Raw genomic sequence first — 12661 nt, forward strand, 5'->3', positions numbered from 1 at the left:
AGTCAGTAACAGAGTGGTCACAGAACTGCTAGCACCTGGGCTTGAGAGTGAGGTCTGGGGTCATGCGACGACACAATGAATGAAATGCCAGAAGATGAACATAAACCCGCTTTTGCAAGTATACAGATGGAAAACACACCTGTGAATCTATTTCAAGATAAGTCCTAAATATGCACGTGAGCAGGAAATACTAGCAGCAGCACCATGGAGAAAATGTGACATTGCCAGAGGAATGTATCTTCTTTGTAGAAATAGATCAGTTAGAAATCTTTGAGCTGCAGGTAACTAAATATCCAAGTCATTGTGGCTTAAACCCTATATTTACTGTCTCTGACAACCAGAAAAAAGGGAGGTGTTCAAGGACTGGCAGGAAGATTCCGGCACCACCTGTCTTTCTGCTCGGCCAGCATGATGGGTCTCTGTCCTCAAGGGTGTCCTTTTCTTGCCCCATAAAATATGCATCTTTAAATTTCTCAAATGTACACATCAGCACCCGAAGGGACATTTTCTCGTTTGCACCTCTTTTTATCACAAAAGAAAACACTTGCCAACCCTCCTCCTCACCCTCAAGTTCATTTCTTCCTGTAGAGGGGATGGATTGTGATGACTTGCTTTAACTGACCAACCTTTACCTTCTAAGGATGCCAGTTTGACAGCCCGTGCAAGGAGGAACACCCCCAGCAATTTGGGAGCTCTGGGTTTGGAAGAAAGGGGTGGAAGGCTGGTTTGGGTTAGGCAACCAACCAGTGTCTGCCACAAGAAAGTACTAATGCTAAAAACAACCATGGCCTTACAAGTAACAGCCTTAGCCACAAACCAAAGTGCCACTTTTACATGAATTCTGTGTGGAGATGTTTTCTTCTGTCTACATACATATTTCTCAACAAGTAAAAATGTGAACAGTAGCATCTTTGAGTATTTGAGAATATTGTGTTTGATTATTCTTTAAAATGACATTTCCAAAATATATATTAATTCAGGTATGTTAATGTTTAATATAGTAAATTTTTAAATCCTTTTTTTTTTTTTTTTACAGAAAAGTATGACCTGCAGTACCATATTGGAAGCCAACAGAAACACTGAGACAAGGAATATAAACTTTTATTTTTCTTGCCTGGGGAAAGGTTTGGAATTAAAACTTTAAAACCAAAACTTATTTTCTTTAATGTAAGCCTATAGGTGTCTGATGTATAAAGTATATACAATATACACAAAGTTTATAATGGAAACATTCAAGAGTCAATGCATTTCATTTCTTTATCGCCTTAATTGCCTTCTTCCAAACCAAATTCTCTTTGAAAATTCTTAAAGTAATGTTATTACTTTTAATGCTTTTTGATGCTCAGTATACTTAATAATACCTAATCAAAACTGCAGTATAGAAGCATGCTCTTTATCTGCTGTGATAAATGATAGTTCTTTGAGCATGAACTTGGGGGTCTTCCGTCACTTTTCAGGAGGTAAAGTCAGTTTTCTGAACCCTGTGCATGAGGGTTATAAACAAATATTTGTAAACTACAACTGCAATAGTATTCCTGTGCTTAAGCTGCAATGAAATTGCAAAATTACACCTTCTATGAAAGTTGTATGTCACCAAAACCTTTCACCCCTGTGACTTTCTGATAGGTGATGTCCTTTTCTTTATTTGATCTGAATTTTTAGGTTTGATGAAGCGTAGTTGGATGGTGGAGACAGGAAGCAGCTTGCGATGATTTGGGAGTTACTATCAGAATGTTTTACTTTATTTGATCATAAGCTACGACTTGAGCATTTAGAGATAAAGAAAATTCAGATCATGGCTCACTACAGGACGGAAGCAAAGGCAAATTAATTAATACTTTCTTAATTAAAAAAAAATGTTCCTGTAGAAGCCATACCACACTCAGTAGGGTGAGACTTTGTGAATTTAAAATTAGTAATTTTCCTACTCCAGATTATAGCATGAACAACAAGGAAACTCACACGCTCATTTCACCATTAACTCCAGGTTTGGGTTTTGAATTCTTGTCGACATAGCTCTGATAAATCAATTGAGGGTACACTTTATATCAACTCCATAAATGTTTACATCATCAGGGGAGAAAAGTGCCTTGGTCACCTTGTTAAGCCAATGCCATATATTTTATGGATGAAGTGGGCTCTCAACTGTCAGGCAATCCTGAGTCACGCATCACCCATCACTCCATGAAACCCCTTCCCCATCTGGTCACCATCAAGGTTTAAAGGGGCCAAAAACAGCAACTTCTGAATTCTAGACAATGGCTCTTGGAAACAAGCGACCCCTTGGGGTAAATAAAAGGAAAAGCCCTTCTCCCCTCCTTTCCCCCGCCCGCCCCCCAGTTCCTCTTCGGCATCTCCAAGCGCGAAGGTGCTAATACCTCTCCTCTCCCTTCAAGCTCTCCGGAGTAGCTCCTTTTCTGAAAGGGTTTGTTAAAACCATGTTTGCATCACATTTGGAAAGGACGGGGAGGTGGGAACCTCGGAGGGAGGAGGAGTTGGGGCTCTCCTTGCACACACTTTCCACAGGGTCCCCACACAGGCCGAGCGTCCTGGTTCGCTGGGCTGCTCCCTGCTTGCGCGGCGGGCGCCGGTCCAGGGCCGGGAGAGGTGGGGGTGGGCGAGGAGGGCGCTCGCGTCACGTGCGCGCGCAGGAACCGCAATAAATGCCCGGGGCTGGAGCGAGCGGCGGAAGCTCTAGGCGCCCGGCTCCGCGCACCGCAGCCACTCGGAGCTGGAGTCCCAGGTCGCCGCCTGCCTTCGCCGCCCGGCTCGCTGCTGTCCCCGCCCCCAGCTCCTGCAGAGAGCGCTCGGAGACGCTGGGGCGCGCACCCCGGCCAGCTGACCAGGCGGGTCCCTGTGCGCTCCGACTTCAGGCGCTAACTTTGGAGAGGTCTGCCTGCTCCTTGGTGCAGGTCCTGCGGGAACGCGGAGGCCCAGGCTCGCGTCCCGCTGCAGTCGGCGCCCGGGTCGCCCTGGACGCGCGGTGCCCGGTCCGTCCCGAAGTGGACTCACTGAGTGCGGTGGCGTGTGGAGCGGGGTCGGGGGGGCGGCTGGCGCGTTGGACTCCGCTCTCGTAGGGAACTTCACACTGGAGAGGTAAGGACATTTCTGAAACTCCTCGCCCAGTCGTCACGCATCCTCCTTTGCCTAGTTACCTTCATCTTCCTAACCCCAACTTTTCAATAAAACGAGCTTGCAGAACAGGGTCAGACCCGAGGGTGGGTGGCTGCGGGGAGCTGGTTCTTGTAAGAGCCTCTGTGAGTTTCACTCCCTCTTTCGGGCGCGCGCTTTTCATTCGGGTTAAAGGAGCAGGGTGCGCTTGGGGCGAGTGGCCGAGAAAGCTCTGAAACTGCGTGTGAATAGTTGGTGAATTGTCGGTTCTATGGGGTGCGGGCCACCGGTTAGGCACATTTCCCAGGAAATAATGATTGAGTTCTGGGCTTGCATCTGGGCAAGAGGAGACTTTCTCCAGTGACCGGAACCATTCATACGCCTTTATTGCCTGGGCCCTCTGTTTGCACCCATGGATATATATAAGTGACATTGTGTACTTTAAAATAGTCACCTCAATTTCAGAATGTCTCGGACATCCCGAGTGTCTGTGAACTGTAGATAGGACACTGGGATAAAAAAAAAAAATGCCTTAGATCACTGAGAAACATGGACCTCTACATTGATATAAAACATTCTAGGTAGGTAATGCCCTTTGCAGGCTGTATGTAATTATAGTCATTTAAAGCCTTGTAATTCAGAAATTATTTTAAAGCTTTGATTCTTTTGGGCAACTTTGCCATTTCTTTTTATCCTCATGCATATTATCTTGGAAAACGTGTTGTCTGTTTTGTGGAAACAATACATTTCAATGTGTTAAGGAAAAATTGGGTGGGATTAGTTGTTTCAAAAGTGCATGTCCATTCGCTGGCATTTTATAGAGACACATCAAACTAGTACACTCCATTTGTAACTGTTGTTTTACTTTTATTACTAGAAAATTAATAGCTGCCTAGATATTCACGCTAATCACACTGCGTGTCCTTATAGCCAAAAGGAGTGGAAGAGCCTGTCTTGGAGGTTTTCCCAGGGAAATCCTGAGATCATTCATTATGAAGTGTACCACGCGGGAGTGGCTCCGAGTGACCACAGTGCTGCTATTCATGGCTAAAGCAATTCCAGCCATGGTCGTTCCTAATGCCACTTTATTGGAAAAACTTTTGGAAAAGTACATGGATGAGGATGGTGAGTGGTGGACGGCCAAGCAAAGAGGGAAAAGGGCCATCACAGACGATGACATGCAGAGTATCTTGGATCTTCATAATAAATTACGAAGTCAGGTGTACCCAACAGCATCTAATATGGAGTATATGGTAAGGAAATTTTTCTAATGGTATGTACAAAGAAATGTTTTTTGATGCTTTTAGCCTGCCTGGTTAAATTCCCTGGTGCTGTTATTTAATCTTTTACCATTCGTCCAATATGACATAAACATGTTTTGTTTGTTTTTTTTCTTGGAGAGTATCTTTTTATGCATATACTTTAATTAGTATTTATTTCACTCTAAGGGCTTTTTGAATTTCAGAACAGAATTAATTAAATACCTTTAGATGTGAATACTCCTGCTAAGTGCTGTAAATTCCACTGTATCTGGGAACATTCTGATTATGAAAATATGAACAGCTGGTGTATTTGCTTTTAAGTGACTTAGTAGAACAATTAGTTTCTAATTCTTAACTAATAGAACCTTCTTATGAATGGTGGATCTGAAAAATCAGGGACCAGTGATCTGAAGAAGCTTTCTGGCTTGCTGATTATGGGGTGTGTGTGTGTGTGTGTGTGTGTTTCAAATATGTTTCCTACAGATATGTAAATGACATGTTGTAAAGGGCACCTTTCTGTGATTGCTTTATGTTGAGTGCTTGGCGATGACTTTTCCTTCTCTGGATTTTACTCGTGAACTTGGAGGTGTGCAAGTCAGCCTGGGCAAAAGGTTAGATAAAAATATGTGGCCTATCCTTAATAATCACATATGTGTGCTTACAGTAAAGGAGCAAGTGTGGGAAACAAATCATTTTTAACACTGCTTGCATGTAACTCACTAATATACTACTTCCTACCCTAAGTATTTTTTTAAAATTTCAAAAATGTATTATATTACTTGCCTGGATTAAGAATGTACCATCAGTCCTGGCCAGTTTGGCTCAGCGGTTAGAACGTCGGCCTGCAGACCAGAGAGGCCCGGGTTTGGTTCCTGCTAAGGGCATGTACCTTGGTTGCAGTTTGTCCCCAGCTGCTGTTGGGGTCGTGTGGGTGGCAGCCAGTGGATGTGTCTCTTTCATATCAATGTTTCTCTCTCTCTCTTCCTCCCTCTCTCCCTCCCGCTCTATCTGAAGATAAATGCAAAAATGTCCTTGGGCGAGGATTTCAAAAAAAAAAAAATGCACCATCAACAACTGATAATACGTAATCATTAGTGATATTGAACTTACGTGATGACTATTGGGAATACCATTTCTCCTTAGATACATTGCAGGGCACAGTTAATTTCCGTGCATTCTCGTTTTTTCTTTTTTTCTGCATTTACATTAGTTTTGATAGGTATTCTCTCTTTAGGTAACTTTCATTGAACATGGGAGTTTAAAGTTCCCATTACCCATTACAAAATATGGCATTATAGTATTTTAACTTTCACTGGGAAAATATTTCACCCGAAAGAAAGTAGGTAGCACTCAATATAACTCAGCGGAGATGTGGAATTGGGGCCTGGCCATCAGGCTGTCTGCATTTAAATGTTGGCACCGATACCCTTTAGCTCTGAGGCTGTGGACAACTTACTAATTTCTCTCGCTTTCAGTCTCCTCATGTCTATCTAGCACGTGTACTCACCTCTGAGGGTTGTTGTGAGCACTGAATGAGATAACGTGTGTAAAGTTTAGCTCATTATCAGACATATTGCAAGGTCTCATGAAATAATAATGAGACATAATTAATTTTATGTCTCCACTTACTGTGTAAATAATAGAATATCTGAGGAAATTGTTAGCTCTTTTCAGAATTCTGTGCAGGAAATGACATCAGTCAGGTTTCACAGTTCTGCTTTTCATGTATTTGAAAGTGTCCAAAGTAAACAAATTCCATGACTTCTTCATCTGTGAGCTTTCAAACAGAAAGAGCCCATTTTGGGGTCTTTCCAAGTCAGCCACTGTATGCTTACTCCACGTGGAGAAGTGTGCAGTTGCTTCTTAATTTAAAATAAGGAAGAACTTGGGAGTTCAGACCCACACAAAAAATCTGAGAATATTTATGTGTGTTTCAAGTAATAGGGAAATAATGAAAGAACAGTTCTGTGCTTCGTTCTTTTGTCTGACTTCCAAAGAAAATAACTGTCTATTGTATGATGTCTGGTCTGGGCCGTTTATCTGAGGATTTGGTATGTTTCACTGGTTTATTCTGTCCTTGAAATGTAGATCCAGAAAGCAGCCAGGGCACTGGGCCTCGGCCACGAGCTGGGCTGCAGGGGGTCCGGTGCCCAGCTGGAATACTGGACCACGTTTCCTGGGATATAGATTTAAGGGGAAGTTAAAAGAACAGTACTGTTTTATTCTAAATACTGTTGGTGTATGTATTACAAAGACTATAAGTACAGATGTTTATGAACCTTGTGAAAATGTAATTTATTCAAATAGTTATTTAAAGTGACTTTATTCTGAGAAAAATCTAAACACTGGCTCAAGACCTGTTTCCTGTAAAATCTGCAGTTCTCTATGGTAAATGCCACCACTTTTGACCACTGTAATCTATGGGTCCAATGACATTAAAAGTTTGAAAAGTCAGTTGCCTTACTTACATTTAGTTTTTGTGTTAGTCTGTTCCTTGTCCTTGACCCTGTGGCAGCCAAGCCTCATTCACACTTACTGACATCACATCCCCGCCTGCTCTTACACTCATTTAATTAATGGGGTTAAAAAATGGACTCCGGAAAACCACCTCTTCCTTTGAAGAGCTTACAGGCTGATTGAGAAGAAAGAATAGACACATTCGAAACTTTTCAAGTAAGCAAAGAGAACCAAATTCTGTGTCTGTGTATGAATAATGCCAGGAAGCACGGACTAATGGAACAGTCCCAATGGCGAGAGTTAATCAGTGGGGGAGATGAGAGGCACATACACACGTTGTTCTGGAAGGTGCTCAGGACCACAAACCGGGCAAACAGTGGAGGCATATCTCGGGTGGAGGAGAGCCACGGGCAGAGGTGGGGTAGCAGGCTGGTTGCTGAGTGCTGGAGGCAGAGATGGAAAGCACAGACCTGTGGCAGAATCAGGAGCGGGAGAATGAGTATTGATTACGGAGATCAGTGACCCTAAGGACAGCGATTACCCACAGTGAACTTAGGGTAAAAGGAGAAACTGGAGCCTCCAGGTCATCAAGTGAAGTTGTGGCGGCAGAGGCCATGGATTTTAGAGGAACAGACACTGCCTTTGGACAGAGGGAGATAGCAGCAGGATCCCCTTTGTCTGTGCTGCTTACTGGTATGTGAATCCGACAGGCAGCCACCATCTGGGCTTTGCTTTCTCACTGGTCAAATTGGTGCAAGGATATAAACCCCACAGGCTGTAGTGAGATAACACATTTCTTCACACCTTCCCTTTCCATGGGTTTGAAGACTCCGTCACTCGGTCCTTTTATTTTTCTGGTTATTGGTCACATGTTCTTGTTTGCTGCTCAGCTCTTCAAACTGTCCCCAGGTCTTCTCTCTTGGCCTTCTCCCTTCCTTCGGGGCATTATCTACTCCGTTGACTATACACCATCCATTTATTGATGGCTCCGTAGTCTAGATCTCCATCCAGCCGTCCTCTGTCAGATTAGTTTTTATATTTCCTACCGCCTGGGTCATGTCTGTGTCATATTACCCATCAGTTACTTCAAGCTTAAAATGTCTAAAAAGAAAGCAAACCACCGCTGCCTATCCAGCAACTTCCCTTCCTGGATTCTGTCTCACAGGCACCTGCTCAGTCCTCTCTAAGCAAACAGCAGCAACTGCAACACCAGGAAATCGGGCACAGGCTCAGCCCCTGCCTTCTCTCCACCCACCGCCACACAACACACAGGCACATGCCTGGATGCACGATGACTTGCCAGTTCTGTAGATTCTGTCTTGGAAATGTCTTTTGACTCCATCTCTTCTATTTCGTCCTAACCTTTGCTCACCCCGAAGTCCGTACCACGGCTCCCAGCCAGCAGACTATACCAGTCTATTCCTATTTTATTTCTACTTTAGTCCCCCTTCCTCACTCTTATTCAATCTCTGTTTTCCCTCAAACAAATCTGGGGTGGTTGCTCAGCTGAACACAACGTGTGTTAGGTCCCTGCAAACACAGGTAAAGCCCATGCTGATGGGCTCAGAAAATGAAGCAGGGCCAGTCCAGTAGGCCCCTCACCCGCGACTGCCTTGTGTGTATTTGAATCTGTGTTCACACTGAACTACTCACCGTTCTTAGATGGCAGGACTTTCTCCTGCTTTCTCCTGCTCTGCTCGGGTTCCCCTGGGCCCAGACGCCGTGCGTCCTGTCTCCTTCCCAACTCTCCCTCAAGCCCAAGTACAAGGATCTTCTGTAAAACTTCTTGATTGCGCCCCTCCCCCTGCCCCACTCCCTCTGGACTCCGAAAGGATTTTATTCAAGCCTGTCCGGTATTCGAGTGTTGTTGTAATTAAATATTTCCATGTCTGTTTTCCTTTCCAAGAATTTTGAATTCCTAGAAAGGTAAGCTCCTGATGCGTAGAAGTACTCAGTAAATATGTGTTGATTAAATATTATCAGATGCTCAATAAATAAGTGTTGAATGAAGGGGTGGATGGAACAATGGGGGAGATTATCACTTTTTTTTTTTTATCCTCACCCGAGGATATTTTTCCATTTTTTGTACAGATAGAGTGGGAGGGAGAGAGAGGAAGGGAGAGAGAGAGAGAAACATCGACGTGAAGGGACACATCGAGTGGCTGCCACCCGCACGACCAACCAGGGCCGGGGACAAACTGCAACCGAAGTACGTGCCCTTAGCGGGAACCGAACCCGGGTCTCTCCGGACCGCAGGCCGACGCTCTAACCGCTGAGCCAAACTGGCCAGGGCTGGGGGAGATTATGTATGAGATAAAAACGGGGGTAGGTAAGAAAGAGCGATGGAAATAGTGAAAGTTGTGGCAGGTCGGGTGCCACCAACACCGGAGACACTGACATGGGATGTGGAAACACAAGAGACGAAGTTGAATAAGTGCTTCAAATAATTCAGGAGTATGTCCCACTTGGTGAAATTGTCATGGCGTACTATAAATTGTCTAGTAATATAGAGCCACTGAGATTCTAGTAAAAATATTCAAATATTCTGGAATTTAAATAATAAAATGAATTAATGAGTGTTTTCCTCTTGCTACAGATTTTTAACATAGATAACTCAATTTTTAACTAAAATCCAAAATAGTTCACTGTGGTACAAAAAAGTCTAGAATGTGCCTTAGCAACCAGGACACTGCCTAAAAAGGGCACATGGGACAATTATAGGAGCCATTTTCCACCGCTATAGCTTTTTCCATGTCTTGAGGAGAATGTTGTTGACTGTGCGGGAGGGCACGTGGCTTCCTACCCACGTGTGGGTGTGGCTGTGGGGAGCCTTGGCACATACATTTCCAAATGTTGAACACGATACAGCTCGGTACCCCAACTTTTGCCAGGCGGCTGAGGCTCTGAGCCAAACAACCAGCGGTCCTTGTGGTCCGTGGTGCATGCCGATGGCTTGGTTCCAGTTGGTCACCTACATTCTCTCTAAGGCCATGCTTAACATTGGAAATCAAGCTGCTGCTTCTGAGCTTCAGCACAGCAGATAATTCCAGAAACTGGGTGTGGGACAACCCGGTTTGCTGATCAGAGTGATGCTAGTTGGATATTGCCCTATTTCTGACTGTAGCCTGAACCCAATCCTGAAAAATTGTTCTTAGCATGTGAGTTTGTCTGTTTACTCTCGTGACTCCTTGTCTTTTGACATTATTTGCTACTAATGACCTAAATGCAGAATAAATGAAGATAATGAAATGATGGCCTCACGACTCATTTACTTAAAGCTCAGGGTTTACACATTTCTTAGCTTGCTAAAAGTGACAGGAATTCACTGCAATTAAGGTTTTATTGCAACTCATTTTTTTTTTTTTTTTATCCTCACCCGAGGTAATTTTTCCATTTTTTTTTGTACAGATAGAGTGGGAGGGAGAGAGAGGAAAGGAGAGAGAGAGAGAAACATCGACGTGAAGGGACACATCGAGTGGCTGCCACCCGCACGACCAACCAGGGCCGGGGACAAACTGCAACCGAAGTATGTGCCCTTAGCGGGAACCGAACCTGGGTCTCTCCGGACCGCAGGCCGACGCTCTAACCGCTGAGCCAAACTGGCCAGGGCGCAACTCAATTTTTAAAATAATAGTTTTCTCTTTGCACATGACACTAGCCTGGTAATTTTCAAAAATTCAAACATTTAAAAAATGTGTATATATATTATAGATATATAATTTACATTAATTGAAAGGTGCTTGAAATATCTTTCTGGGCTTAAAGACTATTATCATTATTTGAAGTTATTAAGCCTTTTTAAAATTCTCTGTTTGAAATGGCTTATCTAATTTTCCTAAAGTAATTTTAGTAATATTACATAGCTATCATAAAGTTATGTGTTAAGTATCTTGGTTTACAGAATTAAAAATTTAGAAACCTTTATTTGAATAGATAGGTTTTCTTTGTGTGTGTGTTTTTTTAAGACTAACACGTTCCTGTTAATGTATTTTTCTTTGTGGACATTGTACTGGAGGTCGCAATACCTATAGGAAGAACGTGACATTACAGTCCAGTTCTGTTGAATTTAGTGATTACCCTGGAGTTCTGGGAGATTAAAGGTTCTCCCTTAAATGTAAGCAGCAAATCTAGGGTCTTAGCAGGAACAAAGTAGTAGTTTTAACAGAAGAGTGAACACCCAGAGCCAGAGAAATGCCACAAAATGTTGACATTTCTACTGTTGCTTATTCCTTCCAGGTATTAGGAGTTTACCATATGCCAGGCACCATCTAGAGCCTAGTAGCACACAACAAAACACCCTTCCTTGCCCCAGTGGGCATGAGAAACCTTGACTCTCCACACTCAGCAAGGGGCCCTGTGTGGCTGAGGAGTGGGGGTTTGAAGTGATGCAGGAAACAAGGTTGGGGATCTGAGTGAGGAAGACAGACGTGGATCGCTGTAAAGGCTCACCTTCAGTCTGAGTGATGAAAAGACCTTTAAGCTTTGTGAACAGACGAACAGCATGATCTTATTCAGAATTACTCTGGCTTTGTTGAGAACAGACTCTATGTGGTAGGAGGTGGGGCAAAGGTGTGAGCAGTGTGACAGGCTATTGGGATAGGGATAAGTCCAAGAGCTGATGGTGACTAGGAGCGGGGTTGTAGCTGTAAAGGTGGTGATAAGTGGCAAGGGTGTGAATACACACTAAAACCCCTTTGCAATCACACATCAGCCTCAGAAAGTTCAGGGAGGCCTTGTTGCAGGACTGATGACATTGCCTTTGTCAGCCAGGCAGCCACTCGCCTGGGAGTTCTCACCTCTGGCGCAAGTCTAAATCCACCCAAACCCTGGCTGCAGCTTTTTGAAAACTGGTGGGAGTGTCCATTCTGGTTGAAATATCAATGGGGGAGATTCTGGATCTTTCAACTGGTAGTGACTTCCAGAGGAGCTAGAGAGATTCCGGAAATCACCTGGTTACTGGATACTCCTTTTGCCAACCCAGTTTCAAGGGGTTAGAGGAGTTGGAACCCACCTCTGCCTCCTCACTTCCCAGAATAAGGATGCCCGCTGTTCCTCCCCAAAAACCAGTCTACTCTCACTCCCTCCATAAGCAACAGAAGATGAGAACTTTAGCATGAGAAGCAGAACAGGATAATGGTCCAATTCCTGTTCAGTAATGACCATATTCCACTTACAGTAGGCTAGGCTCAGCTGTGATGTTCTGTAGGTTTGTACTAAATGCATTTTCCACAATGATTCGTTAAACATACAACAGGTTTATTGGGACATAAGTAATCCCATACTAAATTGAAGAACATCTGTACTTAGAGGTGATAAGTGGGATCGAAAAGGGGTAATACATACTTAAATTCACCTTCTGCCCTCTGACTTCCTGTCCAAATCCCATTGGTCAAATCCAATGGGAATCTGGGGCTGAGAGAGCCGGAATTAACTCGTTTTGTAGAGTGGAGCCTTTTGGGACTAAATGAATACCTCACATGGTATTCTTTCTCAGATTTTCAAATAAGGACTTTTGCAAACCATATATATATATGTATTTTTAAATGTTCACCCAAGGGCGTTTGTTTTGCATTTATCTTCAGATAGAGAGGGGGGAAGAGAGAGAGAAACATCAATGTGAAAGAGACACATCGACTGGTCACTAGCCCCATGACTCCAACGGGGCTGGGGACAAACTGCAACCGAGGTACGTGCCCTTAGCGGGAACCGAACCCAGGACTCCCTGGTCTACGGGCCGACTCTCTAACCGCTAAGCCAAGCTGGCCAGGGCACAAACCATATACAGTCAACCATATATAGTCGTCCCTCATCACTTCACGTTTTAACTTTCG

At 43.9% G+C, this 12661-nt stretch overlaps 1 protein-coding gene across 1 annotated transcript in view; it reads left to right on the forward strand.

Annotated features, from left to right (window-relative positions):
* The first annotated feature begins 3068 nt into the window (after positions 1-3068).
* Positions 3069-12661, forward strand: part of CRISPLD1 (cysteine rich secretory protein LCCL domain containing 1) — a 38710-nt gene continuing 29117 nt past the window's right edge. Inside the window, exons 1-2 of the mRNA XM_036264080.1 lie at positions 3069-3096; positions 4042-4364. Coding sequence (XP_036119973.1) covers positions 4104-4364 — 261 coding nt within the window. The 5' untranslated portion in view covers positions 3069-3096; positions 4042-4103. The remainder of the gene's footprint in view (positions 3097-4041; positions 4365-12661) is intronic.

The sequence above is a fragment of the Molossus molossus genome, unplaced genomic scaffold (genome assembly GCF_014108415.1).
Source record: "Molossus molossus isolate mMolMol1 unplaced genomic scaffold, mMolMol1.p scaffold_m16_p_16, whole genome shotgun sequence".
Classification (NCBI taxonomy): domain Eukaryota; kingdom Metazoa; phylum Chordata; class Mammalia; order Chiroptera; family Molossidae; genus Molossus; species Molossus molossus.